The sequence below is a fragment of the Topomyia yanbarensis genome, unplaced genomic scaffold (assembly GCF_030247195.1).
Source record: "Topomyia yanbarensis strain Yona2022 unplaced genomic scaffold, ASM3024719v1 HiC_scaffold_10, whole genome shotgun sequence".
Taxonomy (NCBI): domain Eukaryota; kingdom Metazoa; phylum Arthropoda; class Insecta; order Diptera; family Culicidae; genus Topomyia; species Topomyia yanbarensis.
Window position 1 is genome coordinate 107,035 of NW_026683225.1, and position 25,000 is coordinate 132,034.

The window sequence follows — 25,000 nt, forward strand, 5'->3', positions numbered from 1 at the left end:
CGAATTATTTTTTTGAAACAAAATGTTTTCTAAAGCCTACTTTAATAATTCAGTCTAGGTACGACTTTTGTGAATGGCACTGATTTGCACAAACCCTTTTTCCGGAGGGGAAAGACACTTTAGAATAAAACTCAGTTCAGTTTTTGTATGAATTCGTATTTTTATCGGAAATTTTAGAAAGTTTATCCAATCTTAAGTCAACATGGCTCGAGTTTTTACCGATTTGATGTAACTGGTAACTTGGCATACTCTATGTTCGATTTTTTCAATAATTGTGGCAAAAAAAATTGTTTTTGTTTTAATTTGTTCCTGCAGTTATGCTGCTGAAAATGTTTTTTTTTTTATTTCGATTATAGAGGTTTTAACCTTAAGGTCATTCGCCTCTTCGGGTTAGAAAAATCTCTTGTGAAAAATTTCTAATCCTATGTGCGGGGTCGGGACTCGAACCCAGGTGCGCTGCGTACAAGGCAATCGATTTACCAACTACGCCACGCCCACATGTTTTGAATTTCGAGCAATTCAATTTTTTTCAACATATTTCAAACCATCCTCGGCCACTCCAAACTAGAAAAACTCTAGAAAGAGAACTGCGGGAACTCCAGTTTGGATCGATTTCTAGAGTTTTTCTATTCCAAACCAATGTTGGAAATCCATTCCGAACTAACCAATGCCAATCTTTACCAATCCGTTCAGAATTATAAATTATAAATTCATTTCATCAACAAATTACGGGGTGTCGTTCCCTTCGCCTTTCCTAGTAATCTGAATAATCTGATATCTCCTTGATCATACCTCTATTACATATATATGATCATCTTTTTATATTATGACCAATATAGAAGTATTTTGGCGCAATGTCCATTACATATTTTTTTGTCGGAGTTAGCCAGTCTCCTGCTAGGCAGCCATTTTGTCCTAGCCAACATGCCTTTGTTAAAATCAAAACAACCCAATTCTATTGCACGGGCGACGTGGGCCTAGATGCAGCTAGGCCCATCATATGTTGACTACTGTCAAAGTCCGTATATCTCCATAGCGAATGACAGGAGTGACACCCTCCTGGAGTTACACGCTCGTAAAAAGTTACTCAAAAATGAGTTTAATCCCACCCATTTCCAGATAAAGTGGAACAACCCTTAAATTGAGTAATTCCGGAGTTACTCAAATTTGAGTAAGCCAGCCTGAACCAAAAACTGAGTAATTATTACTCGGTTTTTGAGTACAATATTATCTACACTAAACCCAAAAGTGCTTCACTAGTACTCAGATTTTGAGTTCAACATTGCTCAAATTTTGAGTTCAGTACAAATTTAACAAAACCAAAAATTAAGTAATTATTACGCAGACTTTGAGTTGAACATTACTCAAATTTTGGGTTCAGTAGAACTTCAACAAAACCAAAAATTGATCGATTTTTACTCATATTATGAGCAGAAGCTTACCCAATTTTTGAGTAGACAACAAAGCCAGTTGTAATTCCTCAGTTTTTGGGTAGAATATTACCCAATTTATGAGTGCAATATTTCATTAAAACCCAGTAAAGTTCAGCCGGAAATGAGCCGGAATTCCAGCTGTTTCCAGTCAGTATTCCGGCTCCAGTGACACAACCGATTCTAGTTAGAATAGGTTGTGTCACTGGAGCCGGAATACTGACTGGAGCCAGCCGGAATTCCGGCTCATTTCTGATTGACCTTTACTGAGAAACATCCGGATTATGACTTGCAATTCTGAATGGTTTCTGTAAGAAGAAATGCAACAACCGATTCCTATTTAAATTGGTTCATGATCGATTGTTGCATTTGAACTGGAACTAAACCGGTTTACATCCAGTGAAGAAATTGGCCGTCAAAATTTTGTTTTGGATACAACACAATGCAGTCTTTCTTTTCTTATGGAATATTTTTACAATAATAATTAAAGAAACTTCTGTTTATTAAATTTTATGGTTTTTAGTAAGTATTGTATAAAAAAGTTGTCCTTTTATTTGTTGTCAATACGTGCGCGGGAAACTTCAATAAAAGTTTGGACGAGTCTATTCACAGTTGTCCTCTGACTGTGCGGAATTATATTATATATGGCACATGCCAGAAAGTCCCAAAACATTCTAAAATTAGGTGGCACCTCCACTCCGAGAACTGCGTGGCATTTGAATAAAATTTCCACTGCATGAATAGAATTGTTAGTCTCGAATATAACTTTTTTCTCACAAATGACGGCATAATTTCCTCTTTTCATCGGGCTTGCTACGCACACCATGTGTAGTTTGGAATCAGTTGCGGGGGATGCCACGTATGTATCTAAGCACTCCTAATGATGATATAAAATCATTACATCTAACCTTATGTATATTATATTGCATTTACCCCAATCCAACGAATTAAAATTGAAGCCGAATGTTCTTCGCCTACAGTTGGACAGCCTACCAGCGTTCTTTTTTGTCCGCGAATTGGCATATGAGAAATTATTCTCAAGCATCCTCGAATGTGATCTGTGAATAGTTTTACAAATTTAAAATTTTATGACAGACCTTTGGGCTAAATTTAAAAAAATTATATCTCACCATCTTCTACTCTAGAGAATCTGGACGGTGAATAAGATAGACACTGAGAGAAGACATCCTCGATTTTGAGACCTTCTGTTCTGTTAGGATACAATCTCTCAAACATTTGACGAATCTAGAAAAAGTGATATGATATAAATATTCATATGTTCCGTGAATACCATAAAGTGAAATAGTAAATAATAAAAAATAAACATGTTACCACCAATCCTTCATATGAACACAGGTGTGGAAACATATCCAAGATATCATTAACGGGTTTCTTTTCTTTTAATAACAGTTTGAGGACTGGAAAGCATCGGTCCATTTCATCACAAATATGTTCTGCTACTGATGCCGATGCAAGCATTACTCGGAGCAATTGAGCCCGCTCTACAAGTTCAGTTGAAACGGACTCTTCTACAGGCATAGTTCCTCGATTATATTTATGTTTTTCTGCAGGTAGCTGTTTGATGACATTCCGGATGCGATGAAATATCATGCCAGTATGAGCACCCTTTTCCTTGCCTCCGTTGCGCCAAAAGAAAAATGACTAGCATGAAAATAATTATAATTATATTAGAGAAATTAAATAAGCATAGAATAACAAACCTCATCAGGAGCAGTTGGTGTGACTCGCGTATTACTAAGTTGTGGAAATAATTTTACGATTTGAACAGCTGCCGCATGCTGTTGATCAACAGAAGGATACCTGCGCATTTAAAGATCATTGGTTCGTTACTCCGAAAAAGACCAAAAAGATTCCGTGAAAGATTAAGTTCTAAATTTCTTAAAAAAATCTAAATGGTAAAAGTATGAACGGTATTTGATTCGTAATTCTTTGCATGCTGGGACACATCTATTATTTTCTGAAGAAAATCGGTCAGTTTATTACTGTTTTAAAAGTCTGTAAATGTCTGGACCAGGCAAACGCAGAACTTTTTTTTAATCACCGATATCATACTTTTTGATCTGCCTCTCGTTTCTTCTGCTGCAAATTTTGTGCATTGGACGTATTCGGTCTATCCACTCATTGAATATTTACTAGAAGTATATGCTAGAAAATGCAAGAAAATTCTCGACAAACATATGATTACGGCCTAAAAGCCAACTGTCAAAATCCACTTTGAATGGAAATTCCGGACAAACCGTTACACGCCAATCACAGATGTTGGTAGTAAACGAAAGAGAAAAGTTTTCTCTTTCATAAACTGTTGTGAGCTGTGTTCGACTAGTAACGGTTTGTCTGGAATTTCCATTCAAAGTGGATTTTGACGGTTGGCTTTTAGGCCGTAATCATATGTTCGTCGAGAATTACAGCAAAAGAGACGGGAATGAAAGTATGCTAATTCTGCATATTTTTGTTTCTCAGTGCAGCAAATCTGTCCACAGTCTGTAAATCTGGCATCGCTGTTGCTCGATTCAACGACATTGCGGCTTAGTTAGACCCTTTGGTCGATTTACGATTGAACTGTATATGTAAACAAATAAACACGCTCGCTATAAACAGAAATTGTATACCTTTAAATTCTGTTGGTTTAAATGTTTAAGTTATTATAATTCGTCGTCGTCGGTCGTCTTTATAATTTTGTGCCGGAACATGACGAATTACGCTTTCTAAGTACCACCGTCAAAGACGCATGTACGTTCTTATGCCGAAGTTTATAAATCGAACCAGATTGAAGATGTGAAAAGAATGGTCAATATTGAAATCAGGATGCGAAGAACTGATAACTATGTGGTTTCCTCTAGCAGTTTGTACTGTGTTTCATACATTTCTTTACATTTATAATCAGAAGTGAAGTTGTTTGGCCGTGCTTCATTACTATGCATACTTCATAGTTTCATAGGCTCAATGAAGTAATAATGCATGATACTGATTGACTACGATGTTTTTTGAAATAGAAGCTTCACAACGAAAGGCATTGCTTTTCTCTGCTCATAGACAGTGTTAGATCACCTGCATATTTGCTCGAAGGACTACTAAGGGCCGATTTCTTCATTCTCGCTTAACGTCTTAACCAGGTTTAAACGTACTGGTGAACCCGGTTTAAAATTTAAGCGAGGATAAAGAAATTGGCCGTAAGCCCTATAAATATGTATAGGCATTGCGCATTTCGCCGCAAGGTTGCTCTAGCGGAGAGACTCGTGCGGTTCAATGTAAACAATTCATTCTATCACACTTTAAGGAGTGTTTATAGTTTGATGCACTAGTAGAGTAACAAATAAAACTTTCTACTTGCCTTTGACCGTCCATTATTTGAGTCTCCATTTGCTTGCATGCGACTCGTGTAAGATGATTTAAACCGTCCTTATCTGGTACGATCCCTTGATCCAAAATTGGATATAAAATTTTCATTCGGAATTTTGCGTCATCTTCGAATGTCGAACGGTTAATCTGAAAACGTTAAATATGTATAGTACGACAAGCGCTTACAGTAATTATAGTAGAAAGTTTACCAAATTTTGAACATTAGTGGAAGTCTCATCAATTTTATCTTTGGTCGGATTAGCTTCAGAACTATAGTTTTTTATTATGTTAAGAATTGTTAGACGGGATCCTTTTTCGATTATCCCCATTTCAACTAGGTCGGCATCGTTGAGCAGAACTAGGTTCTGATCGTTTATTTTTTGGGCTGAAAAGAGCGAATAAGTATATATAAAGGTTTAAAGTGACATCTCAAGTTGTTTGCACTACCTTCTTGATTGTTGTTTATTTTATTATAAATTTATTTCCAAGTTTATTTCCCTACTAACTATCTACATATTTCAAACTTATATAGTAGTTTTCTTCTGAATCTCCGTATATACTCCATAAGTTGTATGTTTTTTTCGTTTGCAAGTTCATGTGTGATATGCGAATAACTTGACTGTCAGTTTTGAGTTTGTAACTGTTGTATTGTAAACAATATTCGCATTCGAGATGCTGTATTAGGCAAACAATTTGATTATCCGATTGCAATATATCTATTATCAAACCATAGGACATTTCGTTGCATACTTGGTATTTCGCTATCAGTCCCGGCCGAAAGCTTGTGTTATTTATTTTCATATGGTTTATATATTTGATTGAATCTGGTAGATCCCGGATCAGGAGTAAATTACTTAGAGATTTTTTGTGTATGTGCTTTGACGAAACGATATCTACCGTACCAATTTCGTATGAATGGTCAAGAATAGTGGTTGGTTATCTGTGCTAGATTCAGGCGCTTAGCAAAGCTGTTTGTTAAATTGATGAAATTGTTGCATGTCTTCGCTTGAGATTTCGACTCCTTGAATTTCGCTTCGAAGCGTAAGCAACTATGATTAACAACTGGCCCATCCTGACGAATTATGTAGGGATAATGAGAGATGTGATGGAATTTATTGGTAGGGTTGATGGCAGGGAAGCAGGATTTGAACAACTTGTAAAAACATTCGATTTCGTTTTCCAGATCGTTATTCTGATTCAATGTTAGCTTATTGGAGAAACTATAATAAGTTATTTTCATGAGAGCTCTAAGCACTGATGATAAATTTGAATTAAATCCGAGAATCTGGTTGAACATAAAAGGGAATGCTCGAAGGAGAAGCCAACATTGCGAAGCTGACTGAGGAATAGCATGTCCACGTGCTTTTAACTTCTCGCAAGTAAAATTAGCGGTAGGTTTATCAGCCGATTCAGTTATACCGTATTCGTAATGCTGTATAATTTGGTTGACTTGACTAATCGTTATCACTTTATGGATATTTACAGCTTCGTTCAAAACACATTTGATTACGACCATGACGACGCCTTCCAAAAGATCATGCATTGGATCAAACGTGTTATTTTCCGCTATGTTGAAATATTTAACTTCATTCAGTGCTGATTTTCGAATGATTCCGCATTGTGAAGGTGTTTTAGTTCCGCTTTGAAGAGCATTTAAATCACCTTGTATGCTTTCTTCAGTGCGATGAGGGAAGGTATCACCAATGTTTCCACAATGAAGTGCAGTACGCGTCGCATAGCACATTCTACAGAATAGACTTGATTGGGGCCCCATTAACTCGAAAATTTCATGAATTGCCAGCGTGTCCCCCAAAACATGCACTAGAACTGCCCTCATCGTAAACTTTTCACTCCCATATTGTACTACAACACCATCATCTGATTCAAGCTCACGCAAATCTTGAATCAGCGGTTTCATAACGTTATTGTAGCCATATTTTTTTACATCTCTTGAGCGAACGGTAAGCGTTAGATATATCCTGTTGGAGGATGAATTAATTGCGGGGTGGAGATTCTCAATTTTAACACTGAAATTGGTAAGTTTTTTTTTTGATTTGCGTGATCCCAAAGGGTTCAGATATTCGACATCGTCCAGATGAAGCGAGAGTCGTAATGCATCGGGAAACCGTGTCAGGAACGGGTGTGTTTTGAAACGTTGACCATCTTTGAAACCGCACAAGATATCGTCATTCACTGCTTCTTCTGCTATCATCTTGCGAGCTCCGGGATTCTTCATAACCAGTGCTAAAATGCTGGTTAGTGGAATATAGTGAGCAATGTCTTTCACTATTTGTACACTTTTTCTTTTGCCTAGTTTGGTAATCGCAGGGACAGTTTTAGTGATTCTAGTTCTTCCCAAGACTTGTTCCCTAGGGTTTGGCACAGCACAACCCGCAACTCCAGACAAATATGCTAGGTTGTCTTTTGGAGAAGCTACGTCTGCAAAAATTCCATCCAAAGATGCGTCGTTTATAAATTTCAAAGCGTCGGTATCGTTTAATGGGATCGACTTCGATTTCAAAAATTCTCTGAATAGATTCAACATGTAACACTCGTAATCTTCTATAAGATTCGAGGTAACCTGTAAGAACTTTTTGATTTTTGTCTCGGGAAGAGATACATCTTTTCGCAAATCTGTGGCGAATTTACTAATTTTCTTAGTAATTTCATCCAACGACGGCGCCGTTTTAAAGAATATGGTATTCGTTATTCTCAACAGATAATCATCATCTACGAGCATATTTTCCGGATGATTATTTTGAATTTGTTCAACAGCGTCATGGTCGTATGAAATATTTGTAGAATTTTCTGTAATTAGTGGATGAACACTCTCTATGTGCCGTTTCAAGCTCTTAAACCTCTGGTACAGTGAACCACATTCTGAACAAAGGAAAGGTTGAGCGGCTGCTTTGCTGGTGTTCAAATTGTGTACCAACCGGAAGTGTTCCTTCAATTCATCCACGTGTCCAGGAATCATCTTCCCACAATTTGGCACATGGCATGAGAAACCTGAAACCTTACACTTTTTTTCCAGTATATATATATATATATATATATATATATATATATATATATATATATATATATATATATATATATATATATATATATATATATATATATATATATATATATATATATATATATATATATATATATATATATATATATATATATATATATAATATAACGTGAATATTACCTCGCAACTTCATTGCAGTTTCAGCATCCACCTCTTCCGAAATCTTCTGCATGCTGGTTGTTCAAATCCACTCTTTCAATTAAAATGTATTTTACACACTACAACTCTAGCTTCAACTATTATAAATATTTGAACAAATTTTTATTTGTGAAAAAGTGATGAGCGATAACTAAACGAGCGTGTACCTACTAATGGAAAATGGCGGATGACGCTTGGAATTTTTAACTTGGCGAGAAACGGCTTTTCCGTTTGGTAACTCCAAAACGGTTTCTTGTGTAATACCCAAAAATAGAGTCAGAGTTACTCAGAGATATTATACATGACAACTCAATTTTTGACGTTTACGAACATCATTCAAAACTGAGTTAAAAGTACTCAGAATCTGAGTAACTTTTTACGAGCGTGTAGCATTCTACCTGTCAATAAAATTTGACACCGAGCCAGGGTGGCCACACCTACCGATTTATCAGTAGTCCTACCGATTTTGGTCTTCCCTACCGATTCACAGACGACCAAGGCAAAACTACCGATATTTTGTTATCCCTACCGAAAACTACCGATTTTTATTGATTTTGGACACATCCTACTCAACATTCATTTTTTGGGTTGGATTTGGTCTGAATTCTGTGTTTTCAGTATTTTACAATTGTATGTCAACACTACGTTTTTGGGAAAACAACCCGGCCTACCGATATCTAACGATAAACTTTTAGTGACCCTACCGACATTAAAGAATTCTATCTGGCCCAGCCTCCTGCTAGGCAGCCATTTTGTCCTAGCAAACATGCCTTTGTTAAAATCAAAACAACCCAATGCTATTGCACGGGCGACGTGGGCCTAGATGCAGCTAGGCCCATCATATGTTGACTACTGTCAAAGTCCGTATATCTCCATAGCGAATGACAGGAGTGACACCCTCCTGATCTGGCCACCCTGCACCGAGCTAGAAACCAAAACAAACAGGAAAAATGATGTTTTCATGATTCGGTAACCAGCACTACTTGGTGCAGCACGTCGCAAAGAAACGGTGGAATAGGTTGGCAAGTAACCGCGCCTGCTAATGGCCTTTCAGCTGTGGAACCGTCCGTTGAAACCTTGTCTACGTATAATAGCTTGCAAACTTTTACCACCCGTTGCCGCTTTCCGGTCGTTCAGGATGAGTGCTCGACAACGCTCGGAAAAGGTCCTGGAGCAATTGAAGGAATCGAACCCATATTTTGGCAAGTATGCGAATAAAATAGCCGCCGTGCAGAAAAGCTCACCGGAGGAGTTCCTATCACGGCTGGAAAAAGTCGAAAAAGAGAAAAATAAACCAAAATCCACTGGTTCCGAACAGCTGCGGGATTACTCGGAACTGTTGAATCCCAAAGCTCCTCTGGTAAACAATCGATCGGAACAGGAGGCCACCTACAAAAAGCTAAGCGATATAATGAAGGTGGATTTAATTGAGCAGCGAAGCGCGGAGGAGATTCGGGAGATCTGGTTAAAGTATCACGTGGGTAAGGAAGTGATTTCAGCGGCCATTCCCGTTGAACAGTACGATTTGATGATGGAGCGAGCAAAGAAATATCCTATCTTCATTCTCCCAATGCCAAGAAGCCAGGGCTACGAGTTTATTATGCTGCAATTTTTCGCCAACACGGTTCATTTCACCCCGCTAATTAACTATCAGGTGCTAGCAATTTAAATTGGTTTTGTGAGGATTATATAGAAAAAAAACAGGTACGTTTTATTCTAGGTGCACAAGGAAAATGCCCCGGAATGTTTGAACGTGGCTATGTATACTGAACTGCGCGAAAAGGGTCTGGTTCTGATGCGAGGAGAATACGACCCGAAGGTGATCTCCGGCCAGGAGGCTCAATGTTTGGCCAACCAGCTGCAGTTGTACTACAGTCAGCATAGTAAGAGTAAGCTGGCCCTGTTGGAATTGTTCACGACTCAACCGGAGAAGTTCAAACACATGGATGTCATCGAAGAGCTAAACAACCTGAAAATTGGCGAATAATTGTATTGCTATGCGGTTCATTCATTTAGAAAGTAAAATCTAGAAAGCTCGTTGATTCGTTCTGTTTAGTATCAAGTAGTGGCCGGGGAGTACGAAAAAATTCTTCGAAGGAAAATACCTGGTTGTTAGTTGGCGATAAAAAGTCAAAGTTATCGTTTGTGGCCGTTTTCTGTGTGAGGAATGTAAAATCGCTTGCAATTGTTTCCTGCGTGAAGTAGTTTGTGGATTCACTTTTCTGCGTGAGGAAATCTGATAAATCCAAGTGAGGACTGCCAGTTGATTTTTGTGTTGGGAAAGAGAAAGAATGAGTAGCACTGAATCCTAGCTCAGCATCAGGTTGGCTAAAATCGAAATCAAATGTTTCGTCATTCTGGTGACTTGTTAATCCGACTGGAAGTGCTTCCTTTGGGCTGCGCAATCCTATGTTAGGTGGTGATGGCGGAGAAGCAGTCTGTAGATATGTATTCTTGGTTATTGTATATACGACCACTGTTACATTCAGGCAAAAGAAGTACCGTAAAGTGTCATATTCTAAAGTAATTCGCTTTCAAAACAGAACTTTATGCGAAATTGTGTTACTCCTTTTCGCTAAATACCTATACTAACTTACCAGCAGCCAGTTTGATCGCATCTTTTTAGCCGTCCCTGTTGGACCGAAAATTTCCTCTTGAAAAGAATCCATTGTGGAATGCAATGTGGCAGGCCTCAACGAATGACGCCCTAGCTGCACCTCATTCATAGTCGAATTCGTATCATCGCAGTCGACTGCACTGAACTCTTGGTTAGTGTTGCTGAACAGCGAAGGAGACGGCCCACGTTTTCGGCACTGGTAATGAGCTTTGTTGCTAATTAGTGAGTGATCCCTCCAGCTGTCACGCTCTGCAAAACTAGCCGGCAGTGACTCTTGCTGCACCACTCGGTGCTTCACTAACATCCTCTTTAGCTCGTGGTAATTTTGATCCAATGGGGTATCTTCAATCGCACGCTTCAATACTCGGCATGTTGCAGCATTGATATTTTCCATAACTGATGAAATTTTTCGCAAAAATTCTTCATATTTAATCGTTGGTCGTAATTCCTTTGTTTCCTGGATCAACTCATCCGGATCGGTAACAATCGGTGAACAAGGAAATAGGCGTTCTTCAAAGGGAGTAGAAGCAGCTGGCGGTACGAAAATAGATCCGACGCTGGCAAGTGTTTTGTCGCAGTTAACTTCAAATGGTAGCTTCATAGATTCTCTTCCGGAAAAGAAATCACTCGGCAAATTTATGTACTCATCGTCCTTTCGCTTGGCCACAGCTTTGTTCCTTGCTTGCGCTAATTTTACCTTTTCTAGCCACAGCATGAGACCTCCTGGGGGAGCACTTGGACTAGGTTCACGCTTCAAAAATTGATTCGTACCATCTCGTCGTTTAAACCTGGCATAAACTGGATGATTCGACCGGTCCCTATTGTTCAGTGGAATCTCGCGGGGAATAGATTTTTCGAAGAATTTTTTCACCGAGTTAGGCGGCTCCGGAATACCCTGGGCTCGACGAAGATTCCGCCGGACAGTTTGCATGTACAAACTCTCTCCCGTATCAGTACCGTCAACATAGAAGTGCTGCAACGGTGGTTGAATAGGTTTAGCTCTTACTTCCGGAATCGTTGCTGCTTCCGGGCGATTTCGAGACAGAAAATCCTGAAATAATCGCTGTACGTACGTGCAGTGATCCACTTTGCGATTAGTCCTTGTCCTGCGTGGAGCCATAGTATTGGCATGAACAGTATCATCCGATTAACAAGCTGTTACGCAACAAGCACATTTTAATGCACTAAGGTTCTTCGTGATTTCACTACACGTGTGCGAAAATTTGAAATTAATTTGACAGTTGATGAGTTTTGCTGGGGTGCGTTCGCATGGAAGTGATCATCAGAGAGAATAGGAAGAGAGACGAATAATGAGAGGCCACGAACGAAAGCGACGCAAAACTCGAAACTACCTAAATTTAAGTTAAACGACTTATTCTGCGGGTTTTTTATTTTTCCGTGCACATATAATTGGCTCATTTCGTTCGTTGTTTCGATGAGTGTCAATCACCAACGCCAGAGAGATGACTGCACCATCTGAACCATAAACGGCCTTACTCCCCTTCCGAAGGAAGACGATATTATACCAGGCAATGGTTATTCTATTGTTGAACGAACCATATTGAAAATGGTTTTGAAACGTTTGATGCAATGGTTGACATATAGTATGCATTTATGCGGGTACCCAACCTCAGCTGGACCGGACATGATTATCACGGCTAAACAGCAACAAATAATACCTTTTGCAAATATGTCAACGACTAGTACACGAGACATGCGACACCGCTTACCCTATATTCTCTTTTTAGGGTGAAGTAACCAAAATACGGAGTCCAATGTTCTGGATCAAGGCAAGATGTTGGGTACGCGTAAAATATGTGATTTCCCGACTAGAAATGTACAGTAACAAAACCATGATTTTCACTGTGACAGTACAGTAATTTTACAATAATTTATAGTAAGTTTTAGTGTTATGCTACAATACAAAAACAATAAACTTTAACGTTTTTGCAGTAAATTTCAATGTAAAATAGACTTTTACAGAGAAAAAGGGGGGTGGTTATGTATCTTAACATTAAAAAAAATCAATTTTTCTCCATACATTTTTTTCTCGAAAACAGTAAAATTTAATGTGAATGCACTGTATCAGTTTTTTGTCGAACAGTGAAATTTATTGTTACATGAAATTTTATTGTAAATCTACTGTGACAACTTGGCATCGTAAAATCTTGAAACAGTAATAACTATAATATTTATTGTTTTATAATTGTTTGCAGGGTAAATGCTATTGTAAAATTCTATCCGGGTTGACAACTACAGCCTACCCCTGATGCAGACGCCACAATGGACGGAATCGATGCGGAGTGGTGATTACACATGTCATCGCTGTTCACGGTGGACATTTGCCTGCAAATACCAAATTGAAATGCAGGGAATAATACGAAATCGTTGAGTACAATCTGACGGTGGAACAGAGTAATGGAATTTCCACAGATTTACAAATAATCAATAGCAAATCGATAAAAATGCAAAAACAGAAAAAAAACAAGTATAGGTGTAATGTCAAATGGTAGAAATTCGAACATTTTCGGAATACGACCTCGTTTGGAATAACCTTCTTGGTGGATATTGTGTTTTCGGATGAACACCGGAGTTTCGAATCTATAGAAATGAATACGGCTTTATGATTTTTTGAGAGATTTAATTGCTCAACTGTTCAGCTTTTCTTTTATTAATTTCGATTGCCGGATCTAAGCATCGTATATGTACAAATCAATCATTATTTACATTCTCCATAAACAATCGCAGCAGTATATAATAAGCAGTGCAAACTTGGTTAGGTTACGGTTACCCGGATATAAAGTTAAAATGTCTGACTCACTATTGCGTAACGTATGTATGCTTAGAAGTACAGTGATAAATGGTTTGAGGGGGGAGATTATGGTATTAAACATTAAACTTGATATTAAGCATTAAACTTGGAATCAAATTTATCTCAATACTTCTCTTCAAAAATACAATCTTGACAGTCATTTTTTTGTAGTTTTTTTTATCAATTCAGCTAGTTGTGATTACGTACTTTTCAGGCTAGCCATCAGAATGAGTTTCTGTTCGTTTCCATGCTGCCTTTCCTGTGTCTTCGCCCATGGTCAGTTTAGCTTAATTGTTGGCGTTTTGTTCATCTTGAAAACGTTGAATCCCGCCAATCATCCTGTAATAGTTTCGCTAGAGCATTAAACGGAACGATTTTGGCGTTGTGAGCAGACATTGCGAAAGATACGTTGTTCGGGACAATAAACAGATTATATGAATAAAGCTTCGATTGGTTTTGAGTTAATTTTTCAACGAGTGAGATCTTGATTTACCTCCTGTTCATCCTGACCGTAGCCGGCTGGCATGAGAAAGCCTCGTTTACCGAATCTGGAAAGAGAATATCAGATAGTGTGTTGGTTCGATAACGAAGATTTTCGGGAATGACAAATAAAATATTAGACACAACATTCTCCTCAATTAGCACAAACGTAAAAAGCTAAGGATTTGGAGCCTCACTTATAGCACTGCGATAGAAATCTTCGAATAGAAAACATATAGTGTAAACTGTGTATCTAGTTAGGGAAATCAGACGATATTTCATCAAATGTCGGCTACGAATAATAAAAACTTGCTGGTAATTCGACAAATACTTATCCTAACTTATTTTTTGACAAATATTTGTAGTATTGCAATAAGCATAAGAGGATGTCGCTGTTTGGTGATCGGAAACTATGACAGCTAGTGGCAATGGAAAGTGATAACAATGATGATAGTTGCTTTTTATTTTTAGCTTCTGTAGTTTACTTCACTTTGAACATATCAAGACGACCATTTGAACTAGTGTAACATCAGGAACAATCGAGTTTTGAAAGAATTCGATCGTTGAATGCCTTTAATTGGTAGAAGTATATTCTTTGGCAGAAACGGGGTGTTGTTTTCAAGCTGGTGTTGCCAAAATAGGGGAAAATTTCGAACATAATGAATTTGCGCGTCATTTTGGCACGTAATAGCTCACATAACTGGATACAGTACGATTTGGAAGATATATTAAATTCGTTAGGATTATTGAAAATTTATTTTGCCAAATTTTTTGATACTGACAACTAATTCAAAAGTGTTGTCTCGGTTTTGGCAAGAATGCAAGATTTTCTTCGATTTCGATGCTTTTCACAAGTCTTGTGTTCGATTGGATTGACAAGAAAAATTAAGATGCCGAATTTTTATTTCGAGTTTTAGCATAAACGTCTGCACTTCATTTGGCGTGCTACTCTATCCAGATAGAAACAAAAAATAACGTGTTCGAATTGATTGACAATTTGTAATGGTCAATTTCTTCACTCGAATGAAACTCGGTTTGCGTTCAAGTGAAGAAATCGACCCAAGTGTTTTACTGTTTTCCCCCACCCCAGTGCACCCTCACCTTGGTCTAGCATTGGACGAATGGGCTCTATCGATAGCTTCTAGGATGAAATAGCCGATTATTTTGTCAAGTCCCGAATGATAACTGTTATAATTGGGAGGTAGTTCGCTGCGTGCCAACCTATAAGAAGAAACAAAGAGAGAGAACTAGACACACTCGCACAGAGCTAGAGATATGTGTGGCGGGTTGAGTGTGTGTAAGAGGGACTTGTGAATGCTGTATGAGAGAGGTTAGTACAGTACGTAAAAACAGGATGACTAAACAAAGGCAGTATAATCGTGATTGATTTGCTGGTTGGACACTTTTTAGAACAATAATTGTGCAACGGGAAAAAAAAACTTTTTTTTACATTTTAAACGGTGATGAACAAGTTCCTTCTTTGTGATAGGTTGGCATGCAGGTTACAATTGTGTAAGGGAAATTTCTATTGTCCTTATTGCTTGAGGGTAACACTGATTCAGTTTCGAAAAAACTCGTCAAGCTGCTTGATTGCAACTAGTTTCTGTCATAGGTTCAACGCTATTGATTTAAAAATTAGGATAGTATCTATCAATACGTGGTTTCGTTTCAGGTTTTCAAGCAAAACCGCATGCATATTAACATTGAGTAAAAATTGTCGATTTTTTATGGCAACCAAAATATACAATACAATTCAACCGGAGAATGTCATGTAAATTGAACGTGAAACACTTTGATTCAATGAAAAAACTATGAAGTAAAACCTATTTACACCCTCGGTGAAAATGAACGTAAACTCTTTTTTTGTCTTGATTTATGACCCTTTTAACTGTTGTCATTCGGGCTCGTGAACGTGAACTTGATGTACACCATCTTGTTTTTTTCTCAATATCTCGCTTATTAGAGCATAGCACCCAATGAAAATGGAACTAAATGATAATACATTAATATACTTAACGAATTCATGCCCAATTGATCGATATAATTGAATCAATGCAATAATATTCATATTCCCATTTCATTTTCAATAATCCACAGTGAAATATATTCGCAGTGGATTTTTCTCTTGTTCACCGGGAGTGCGAGCGCAACGATAGACGCAATCGATACGAAATCGATTCATTTTCACGAAGAGTTTAAATAGTGCTTTAACTCATGTCGTTTTTGCTTGAAGCGAAACTGAGTCAGTTTTTAACCCCAACTGCTGTCAAACTGTATGAACTGACAGCGGTTGGGGCTAGAACCTGACTCAGTTTCGGGTTCAAGCAAAAACGCCATCAGGCGTTAAGGCCAATTTAGACGGTGAACGGAATCGAAAAGGAGAGGTGAATATAAACGTCATCGCTATTCACGGTGAACGATCGCCTCCGAAATTGAGTTCTGCATGAACGAACGTATGATGAATGAAGGTCATATTTCACGATTCTTGGTGGTTTGATTAATTTGTCAATTGCATGAGTTCGAACATAATGCCCAATGCGATGGATGTTCATCTATTTCATTTGAATTCACGTAACCCTCATGTGAACAAAGTATCTAAAACTATCAAACGAAATTCATTCGAATTGTGTTCGTTTGGTGTACAACCTAATTTTGACGAATACTTCATCCGACAGCTCTGTCATGAATTTTGTCAGGTTGGTGAGCGTTAAATAGTTATCAAAATGTTTAAAAGAACCATGAACGCAGAAGACAATTTAGCACATATTCACGCTTACCTTCACGGAAAGTCTCAATAAGGCTTAAAAAGCAGCTGTTCACATCAATGCAGTTAGATTAATCTCGCGAATACTGTAGTGCCATAATAGCGTCATCTGTTTATACCTCATTGATATGAGTGTTTCTCTTATTCTGAATCGGAGATAAGACTGCAATGTTCTAACTTTGACGGGGCTCGCTGAATGTTATCACCAGAATGACATTTCGGTATGCCGAGCTATAAAAGAGAATAAATATTTTTTTTTCTAGGGTGGATCCCTTTGCGATTGATTTTTATTTTTAGTGCATATGATGGAAATAGCTATTTTAAAATTATTCTTGAATTATTTTTGTTGGTGCGTCCTTCCATAAACATTAAAACATTCTTATTGAAGTAGTTGATTTCAATGAAAAAAATTTAATAAAAAGGTCCTCTATTCAATTTTAAATTCACCTTTGATTTTGATGTAAATCGACCAATTTGATTTCAAGCCCTTTATTTGCATTTTTAGGATCTTTCAAAGACTTGAACTGAGACGTGTATTATATTTCTGGTCCAATTCTTGTTTATCTATATTTTTCAAAGTGAAGCCATTTCAAAACACAACAAGATTTTTTTTTTGATATTTCCGAAAAATAGTTTATTTGTTTTATTTGGGAGCAGGGATAAGCCCGCTGGAGCTGAAATCCTTTCAATCTCGCTCTCCAGCAGGCATAAAACCTCCTCATCTTTTGTACCAACAGATTACAAACATCCAAATGATACATATAAACGATTCACTATAACTAATACTACGAGTACAATATTTACGCTTACAAATTAACACTGAGATTATTATCGATATGACAGGGTATTATGGAACAATCGCTTTACAACATCTGGGGACAAGTGAAAATCAAAGACATTAGAACAACGATTGAATAGACGACACATACTAGCAAATGGCTCATTATACCCGTAATTGGTCCTGGCATAAGGTATTCTTAAAAAGGAGGTTGAATATTGAAATCCACATATTGTAGGAGATTAGAGCAATCAATTCGTGATTGTTGTTAGTTTGTAAGAATTAAGCAAACTGGAATAACGTTAACAATTTTTTAAACATTTTAAAAGTGACTAGCTCGACGTAAATAAAACGATTTGAAATTTACTCATGCTGACCACCAGCTTAGCAACTTCACCCAACACTATCCACTGCGAACATATTTCACTGTGGGATATTAGAAATGGTCGTGGAATATGAATATTATTGCATTGATTCAATTAAGTCTAATAATATTAATAATTAAGTACATTAATGGTGTGTCGTTTAGTTTCATTCTCATCAATTTCTATGCGCTTATAGACATTGGAGAAAATAATTTGGCGCGAATCAAGTTCACGTTCATTTTCATCGAGGGTGTAAACAACGTCGTTGGTGTAAATGGGCTTTTACGATGAACGTTCACCTACGAGTATTAGATTGTATTCTGATAAACTTTAAACTGCCAGTTGAGCATAAAATCGTTGTTCACGACGTCGTGAACCGTGACCAAAGAAAGGTATTCAATACACGTTCACGTTCATTTTCACGGAGAGCCCAAATAGTGCTCAGGAAACGTGTCACGGCCCCTGTGTAAGTGCCCGTGATTTAACTTCCCGTGGCGGGAAATGAGTCTTCATAAAAATGACAGTTTTTATGGAGTGTAAATCTGACCGCAGAGAACGTCACGGGTTTTAATACCACACAAAATCCGGCCGGGAACAATACAACATGAATGGCTTTTAATATTACTGCACTTTGAGGCGAACGTTCACCGTAAACAGTAATGACATTTATATTCACCACTCCACCTTGGTTACGTTCACAGTCGCGTTTACACTTGCTGTGAACAAGAAATATGTCCGATGCGATCGTTGAAGCATCGAAGAATACGAAAAAATTCACAGTGGAAAAAGCTAATGGAGATTTTTTTATGAATGAAATCGATTTATTAATCTTTGTTTTGTCTTAGTTTGTTACATTATTTGCGGTGAAAAGAAAGATACTTGAATAAACCATTGAGTGCGAGTCGTTAATGGTCTAGAAAGATTATTAGGAAACGAACGTTGCATAGAGTTCTATAAAAATCGTTTCATACACACACACACACACACTATTTAGAGTTGTATCAACGGGTTTGTTTTCTTCCAGCTGTCATGTGTGCCAATTGAAACAGTTGAATTAGATCGCATAAAGCATTATTATAGTACTGTTGAAATTCTATGTGCCCCTGTAAAACTTGTCCCGGAGCTGTAAAATACCGGTTGTTTAGGTTCCATTACAAAAATAATCCGGCCGATACGCTGTTTTCGTTTTGTTTCCTCTACCTATCAGAACATTATGACAGATGAAGGAAAACAAAAGGGCCATTACACTGATACAGTGACAGATTAGAATGTGTTTTATTGTATGATCAAACTCGCGCGTGGGATCGTGGATGTGTACATCTCATGGAGACCTTATGGAATAATTTCATGGAGACCAAATGGAATAATCTCACACAGTTGCAATGTTTATGGACATACATGTGTATGAAATAGGAGTTGGTGCATGAGACTTTCCACCTGCTTTAACCTCATTTGGTAATAATTTCACCCGAGTTTCACAAAACAAACATCACTGCTATTGAGATCTTGAAAAAACGCGTTATTTGCCGAGTGCTCGGCAATGTACTCGGTAAAATGGGCGAAAAAGGCTGTCTTTCGGTAGAACAAGTTAAGTGTGTTGGACAGTGGTGCAAATTTTCATTTTCAAATGCCAACTTTCAGCTCAATCATACCCAACCATGATTCAAATTCAAAGCCTGCCTTAATCATTCACTTTGAAGTTGGCGGGATTTTCATAACCAAACCGTACGTCTTCATTTCAAATTGATGCTTTTTCATTCACCAGCCAAAGTTGTCGTCTGCTCTGTAGAGGTCAGTTTAGGTTAAATGTTGACATGTTTTGCGTTTTCAAGCTTACATGAGCAGTAAGAAGTATGTTCAGAGTAGTTTTGCTTGAAAAACTTCGTCAATATCCCAGTACAGAGATATTCATATGGTCAATGAAATCGAAAATGAATGGAAAATGATGGAGCAGCTAGGCTGTTTGAATGAATGATGCAAACGAAAAACGGCGAATTGAACATAGTAGGGCATGATTTGAGATTTGTTCTTCCTTCAAGTTCAAAACAACCTGGTGGAAATTTGCAGCTCTGGTGTTGGATACAGAAAACTACATACTTTAAAAAAGAAGTGGTAAATTGACCTTTAATGACATTTAAACCTATTTATTTTAACCATCGGATTTCGTTCAGCTTGCTGTATAATCAACAATTTTAATTTTTTTTAAACCTCCGAAGAAAGTATACGTTTAGTAAAAAATAGTAAAATTTGTTCTGCCGAATCTCTGCTTTCTTTCGTCGAGGTCTTCACAACCGAGCAGTTTGTTTTGTTCTGAAATCGTCATAAAAGTAACGTTTATTTAGTCTCGGATAACTTCGCTGCGATATCTGTTCCTAAATTTGCTGACTAAACCGGGCTGTGCGAAAATTACCGAACAGAATTGAGTGCGATGTGTACGTTGCATGGTGCGAAACCACCCTAGCCAATTTACGACATAATTCGGCTTTATTTGCGCTAGGTGATTAGGTACCTACTTACAGAATCACATTCACGCGCGGAGACTGTGTCGGACTGTGCTTTGTTCGTCTGTTCGGAAAGAAAGCCGGTTTGTTTGGAATGTCACAAATTTCATCACCTACCAACGTGAACGGCGTGGTGCCGCCCGAAAAACGATTCCCGGTCCAATTCGAAGACGCCCTCGATCAGGTAGGCTTTGGAAGGGTTCAGCTGGAGACGACGCTGCTCTGCTGTCTGATTGTTATGGCGACCATCTGCGAAACGATGGGAATTAGTGTGATTTTACCGGCGGCCAAGTGCGATCTGGGATTGGAAACCGGCAACCAAGGCATACTGAGTGGATCGACGTTTCTGGGGATCGTAGCAGCGTCGTATTTTTCCGGCTATCTATCCGATACGCAGGGTCGAAAGAAGGTAATGCAGTATGCGTTGTATGCTGCGGCGGTATGCGCAGTGGCTTCCAGCTTCACGAATGACTTTGTTTCACTTTTGATACTGAGACTGATGGCGGGTGTTTGGTAAGTTTTTGGTGGCGAAGTGAACGCGTTATTCGCGAGATAATCAAATTATTTTTAGCTCATCGGCTCCTTCGGCAACGATCTACGCGTACCTAGGAGAGTTCTGTTCACCTTCGAAGAGGGCTCAGGTCATTGTTTTCACTTCGGTGTGGGCCATGGGCACCATGATTTATATTGCACGTAAGCTTTAGTTGTATTATATGGTGCGACGTTGTTTATATGGTTTCTCTCGTAGTCGTCGGATGGTGGATCCTTTCGTACGATTGGAGTTGGGCGATCGCGCCGGACTACCACTACCAACCATGGCGTTTGCTGTTCATAGTTTACACCATTCCGGGATTGTTGGCAGCCTTTTTGTTTAGATTCTTTCCAGAGAGTCCTAAATTCTACATGGCACAGGGAAGAATCGATCGTGCCTTGGAAGTTTTGAAGCATTGTTACCAAAAAAACAAAGGATCTCTGAAAGGATTTCCTATTTCAGTGTTAATCCCCGAGAAAGAGTTGTCTGCTGGGACTCTTGGAATATTCCGTTCCTTATGGCAGCAGACGGCTCCGCTGTTTAAGTGGCCATTGCTTCTGTACTTTACTGTCTGTTGCCTGCAGCAAATCAGTGCATTTGCTGTGTAAGTTCTGACATAGTTATTGGAGAAAAATCATAATGTATCTGTACGCCTTTCAGGTACGGCGGATTGGGCCTGTGGTACCCGGAACTGATGAACCAGGTCACTTCTACCGAAGGAGATCTTACCATATGTTCCGTCGTGCAAAGTACGCGCACGGTAAATGCTTCAAAGGATGTCTTCAATGAGGAAGAGTGCATGGCACAAATCAATACTGAAACATTCATCTACATACTGGTGATGGGAGCTTACGGTGCAGGCTGCTCGCTCGTAGTTACGCTTTTGCTGGGAAAGATCAACCAACGCGTTATGCTGGTAATTAACTTTCTTATTGCAGCCGCTGCCGGTATCATACTGCAGTTCGTGACGAATCGTTATGCCATTGTCGTACTGTTTTGCACCGAGGTAGTCCTGGGCGGGTTGTCAATGGTACTAGTGAATACGTCGTCAGTTTCGATCTTCCCCACCCACGTTCGGGCGATGGCCGTTTCGCTTAGTATGATGATGGCACGATTGAGTAGTTTCACCTTCAGCAGTGTTGTTGGTTTTGTGATGGTGGATAGCTGCGTGGCGACACTGTATGTGTTCTCGGCTATTCTGATATTTGGAGCTTCGTTGACCGTATTCTTGCCAAGGTAGGGCCAAGTGACTTACAGTTATTGGTGTACACTAAGTAGTCCTTGCTTTTAACGTATTTTATTTGGTAATTTCTCTCAATAAATACAATCAAACATAGGAAAATATTAAATTGAACAAATAAGGTACATTAAATCCAAAATCCACCTGTAATACCATGTATTAGTCTCTGCCGACGATGAAAAATTGTTGTTTTGATGGGTTTAGGTAAGCACCACGCGTCACGGATTGTTGATATCTTTACTAGAAAACATCTTAAAAACCATGTCAACAGTTTAAATGTATCTTATCAGTTTGTATAGTTGGAAAGACCAGTAGATATGGAAGAAAGACAGTTTTAGGAAACAATCTCCACAGACGACAGTCGTTGATGGAGCTTCCTAGCGATAATAGCTGCAATTTCCCGCTGCGCTGCAGGTGTTTGAGAGTGTTTATCGTATTTCGATAGAGAATAACCGATCGATGTAACCAGATTGCATACGTGTCCTATCGAAATATAGTGCGAACAAAATGATTCAACAAGTTGAGCGTGGTGCGGGAAAAGTTTTTACAATCGAAACATTTGTCAACAATAAAGAGCTGGGAAATAGCGGTGGAGAACCTAAAAGTCATAGCTTTGATGAGGCTATCCAGCTAGTCGGTAGGTTTTTGCCATTGATTTTCTTTAGTACGTGTTCATATCATATCACATCGTATGTGATGAATTTGACTTTTGAAAATTTTGGGCGATCTGAAAAATTTTCAAGCTTTGTTTCTTGTAGTAATTCACGCCAAAATAGATAGCTTTTCATCGGAGACTTAATTTAAAAGATAGTGTTAACAAAAGTTTTTCGTGAAATGACTTAGTAATATTTGCCATTTGAGTAAAACCCTGTTTGGTATATTAGAATGTTCAAGGCGTTAACTTAGGTATAAGAGTCGTTTGGGTAAAAACACTACTCAGTAAAAAACACGTTTTTACTGTGTTCGATTTTTACGTCGAAACTTTTTTAGACTCGACTTACTTAGAGGAACCTCGATTCGAATTTTATACTCAAAGTTTATAGTGAACATTCAAATGGAATTAAAAACCTGTGTAATCATTCGACTAAAAATTAGTTACAAATCACCATCGCACTCAATGTCGCATACGTAAACTACCGTTGTATCCAAGTTTGCACGCCAGATCCGTATGTCGATTGCTAGTAGTCTGATGGCCGATCGTAGCGTCGGTTGGCGGCAAGTTGCTAACTCCTGGTGCCATTTAAAAACGACAATTGTAACTCTGACTTTTTTCGGAAACTCTTAGATAAATGTCAATTAAAATATGACAACGATCATTGTGTATGTATGTGTGTGTGTGATTACTATTCCCCCACTGACTAGGAGAGTTTTACAGAAAAAAGATGTTCCGTGTATTTAGGCACATGCAAACAACTCTGGTCATGGAGTTAGGTAGGTGTTAGCTCAACTAACTTTCCGATGACCAAGTTTGTATAAAGATAAACCTAACTAAAGAATTTGATTAGCTAGTTGGACCGGCAGACGGGTGTCATAAACTCTCCAAAGGAGTAATACAATGAGTTCACATCTCCAATTTCTGTCAGTTTGATTGTCGAATTGAATTTTGACATAATATTTTAACATTGATTCTTTTTAGTTGGACTGTGGTCCAGCTAAAAAGCGGTCCAGTTACAAAATTCGCGTATCACGACTGTATATCAAGACAACTTATTGACATCATGTCACCCTTATCGCTATTTGAGTCATGATCTGGTAGAGCCTCGCGGTTTAAAATTGTCTGATATAACCCACTAGCGGAAGGTTCAGAGTAAGGGGAATGTCATTTCAAAATGATTGTTATATTCTCTTGAATTTTGCATGAATTTACATTTTTCCGCGTTAATTTTGGGATATGTTTAACAAATTTCTATGAAATGATTCATAAAAAGAACTGAAACATATGTTCATTGGTTCATTCTTGACTACACCAAAAGTTGATAATTAATCCACGTCTAGATTTGCCTTTCACTTTCATTTGTTTTAATCAGTCTGTTTTCGACAAGCCTTTCTGAGCCAACATAGTAAGAACTAATAATCCGGCGGTTAAGTGACCATAAATTTAGATTTAAATTTGTTTAAAAGAATTTTTTAATCATGAAGAATTTACCATGAAAAACGTTCTTGTGCTGCGAAATAAAATGTATTAAATAATAGAATTCAGATTATCCAGGGTATAATTCATAACCTCAATTTACGGATAAACGACAATCGCTAAGGTCATAATTTGGGCCACGGCACTAAACGTTCCATTAGCCCTGTCAAGGCAAATGTTTTTCGTTTAATTCCATTAAAATACTAACTAAATATTCGAGTTTTTCTATTCCGTCCTTCCTAGCCTTGAAATGAACTGTTCTGCTTATATTTATAGATTCGCTTAATTTTGATGTTTAACTTTGGGATCAATTTTGATTAAACTATACCGAAGAAAGGTTTTGAATATTCGTCGGTCATTTATTGATTTTGTGTTCTAGTGGTAGCCAACCAGAGCGTCTTTTCCGTCGGATGTTATGAGATTTGATTTTTGTTTCGGCATTCAGGCAATGTTCGGAGCTTTAGAAATGTGTATTATTGTTGGTGATGAATGAAATATTCACTATGCTATATTTCTCCTTAGTGAAGAGCAATTTTGGTAAAAACTATTTTTTCTCTATTAAAGAGAAAATTGTTTAAAATCATCTTAGAACGTGAAGTGGACAAAACCTATAACTATATTAGTTATGGAATACGCGTTTCGACTTCGTCTCATCAGAATCCAACACTAACGTAGTTACAGGATTAACCCCTAAAAAGGCAAGGGGTCTCAGAAGCCCCAGAGGCTAGTTACAGTTCTCTGGTTCCAATGAACTTTTATTTTGAAATGCA

At 38.1% G+C, this 25,000-nt stretch overlaps 6 protein-coding genes across 7 annotated transcripts; 2 read left to right on the plus strand and 4 right to left on the minus strand.

Annotated features, from left to right (window-relative positions):
- Positions 1–1,845: 1,845 nt before the first annotated feature.
- Positions 1,846–3,673, minus strand: LOC131694572 (uncharacterized). Its single transcript, XM_058983047.1, has 5 exons — positions 3,152–3,673; positions 2,763–3,092; positions 2,561–2,675; positions 2,364–2,488; positions 1,846–2,307 (listed from the first exon to the last, which is right to left on the minus strand). Exons 1-5 carry the CDS (start codon positions 3,257–3,259, stop codon positions 1,981–1,983), a joined length of 1,005 nt encoding a protein of 334 aa, XP_058839030.1. The 5' UTR covers positions 3,260–3,673; the 3' UTR covers positions 1,846–1,980.
- Positions 3,674–5,709: 2,036 nt separating this feature from the next.
- LOC131694578 (uncharacterized) lies at positions 5,710–7,767 on the minus strand. Its single transcript, XM_058983053.1, has one exon. The coding sequence runs from the start codon at positions 7,765–7,767 to the stop codon at positions 5,710–5,712; it is 2,058 nt and encodes a 685-aa protein (XP_058839036.1).
- Positions 7,768–8,928: 1,161 nt separating this feature from the next.
- Positions 8,929–10,052, plus strand: LOC131694558 (ATP synthase mitochondrial F1 complex assembly factor 1-like). The gene is made up of 2 exons (XM_058983034.1): positions 8,929–9,664; positions 9,731–10,052. The coding sequence occupies exons 1-2, from the start codon at positions 9,053–9,055 to the stop codon at positions 9,995–9,997; spliced, it is 879 nt and encodes a 292-aa protein (XP_058839017.1). The 5' UTR covers positions 8,929–9,052; the 3' UTR covers positions 9,998–10,052.
- On the minus strand, positions 9,998–11,855 carry LOC131694557 (uncharacterized). Of its 2 annotated transcripts, XM_058983033.1 has the most exons (3): positions 11,701–11,855; positions 10,608–11,600; positions 9,998–10,448 (listed from the first exon to the last, which is right to left on the minus strand). In XM_058983033.1, the coding sequence occupies exons 2-3, from the start codon at positions 11,556–11,558 to the stop codon at positions 10,023–10,025; spliced, it is 1,377 nt and encodes a 458-aa protein (XP_058839016.1). In that variant the 5' UTR covers positions 11,559–11,600; positions 11,701–11,855; the 3' UTR covers positions 9,998–10,022. The 2 variants fall into 2 exon arrangements, with proteins under 2 accessions (XP_058839016.1, XP_058839015.1); XM_058983032.1 differs by having other exon boundaries at positions 10,608–11,855.
- Positions 11,856–13,247: 1,392 nt separating this feature from the next.
- Positions 13,248–15,416, minus strand: LOC131694579 (uncharacterized). Its single transcript, XM_058983054.1, has 4 exons — positions 15,370–15,416; positions 15,021–15,140; positions 13,933–13,987; positions 13,248–13,792 (listed from the first exon to the last, which is right to left on the minus strand). The coding sequence occupies exons 1-4, from the start codon at positions 15,414–15,416 to the stop codon at positions 13,727–13,729; spliced, it is 288 nt and encodes a 95-aa protein (XP_058839037.1). The 3' UTR covers positions 13,248–13,726.
- Positions 15,381–22,190, plus strand: LOC131694556 (synaptic vesicle glycoprotein 2B-like). Its single transcript, XM_058983030.1, has 5 exons — positions 15,381–15,431; positions 20,346–20,840; positions 20,899–21,020; positions 21,076–21,463; positions 21,520–22,190. Exons 1-5 carry the CDS (start codon positions 15,415–15,417, stop codon positions 22,097–22,099), a joined length of 1,602 nt encoding a protein of 533 aa, XP_058839013.1. The 5' UTR covers positions 15,381–15,414; the 3' UTR covers positions 22,100–22,190.
- The last annotated feature ends 2,810 nt before the right edge of the window (positions 22,191–25,000 follow it).

Coding starts and splice junctions, on each gene's coding strand:
- LOC131694572 (XM_058983047.1), bottom strand. CDS start 3,259: ATGCGCAGGTATCCTTCTGTTGATCAACAGCATGCGGCAGCTGTTCAA. Junction 3,093..3,151: donor CACCAACTGCTCCTGATGAG/GTTTGTTATTCT, acceptor TTTTCATGCTAG/TCATTTTTCTTTTGGCGCAA. Junction 2,676..2,762: donor GTTCATATGAAGGATTGGTG/GTAACATGTTTA, acceptor CACTTTTTCTAG/ATTCGTCAAATGTTTGAGAG.
- LOC131694578 (XM_058983053.1), bottom strand. CDS start 7,767: ATGATTCCTGGACACGTGGATGAATTGAAGGAACACTTCCGGTTGGTA.
- LOC131694558 (XM_058983034.1), top strand. CDS start 9,053: ATGGCCTTTCAGCTGTGGAACCGTCCGTTGAAACCTTGTCTACGTATA. Junction 9,665..9,730: donor CCCCGCTAATTAACTATCAG/GTGCTAGCAATT, acceptor GTTTTATTCTAG/GTGCACAAGGAAAATGCCCC.
- LOC131694557 (XM_058983032.1), bottom strand. CDS start 11,747: ATGGCTCCACGCAGGACAAGGACTAATCGCAAAGTGGATCACTGCACG. Junction 10,449..10,607: donor TGCGATCAAACTGGCTGCTG/GTAAGTTAGTAT, acceptor ACATATCTACAG/ACTGCTTCTCCGCCATCACC.
- LOC131694556 (XM_058983030.1), top strand. Junction 21,021..21,075: donor CACCATGATTTATATTGCAC/GTAAGCTTTAGT, acceptor TTTCTCTCGTAG/TCGTCGGATGGTGGATCCTT. Junction 21,464..21,519: donor CAAATCAGTGCATTTGCTGT/GTAAGTTCTGAC, acceptor TACGCCTTTCAG/GTACGGCGGATTGGGCCTGT.
- LOC131694579 (XM_058983054.1), bottom strand. CDS start 15,416: ATGCCAACCTATCACAAAGAAGGAACTTGTTCATCACCGTTTAAAAT. Junction 13,988..15,020: donor TCGTCCAATGCTAGACCAAG/GTGAGGGTGCAC, acceptor TTCTCTTTCCAG/ATTCGGTAAACGAGGCTTTC. Junction 13,793..13,932: donor ACGGTCAGGATGAACAGGAG/GTAAATCAAGAT, acceptor TTAATGCTCTAG/CGAAACTATTACAGGATGAT.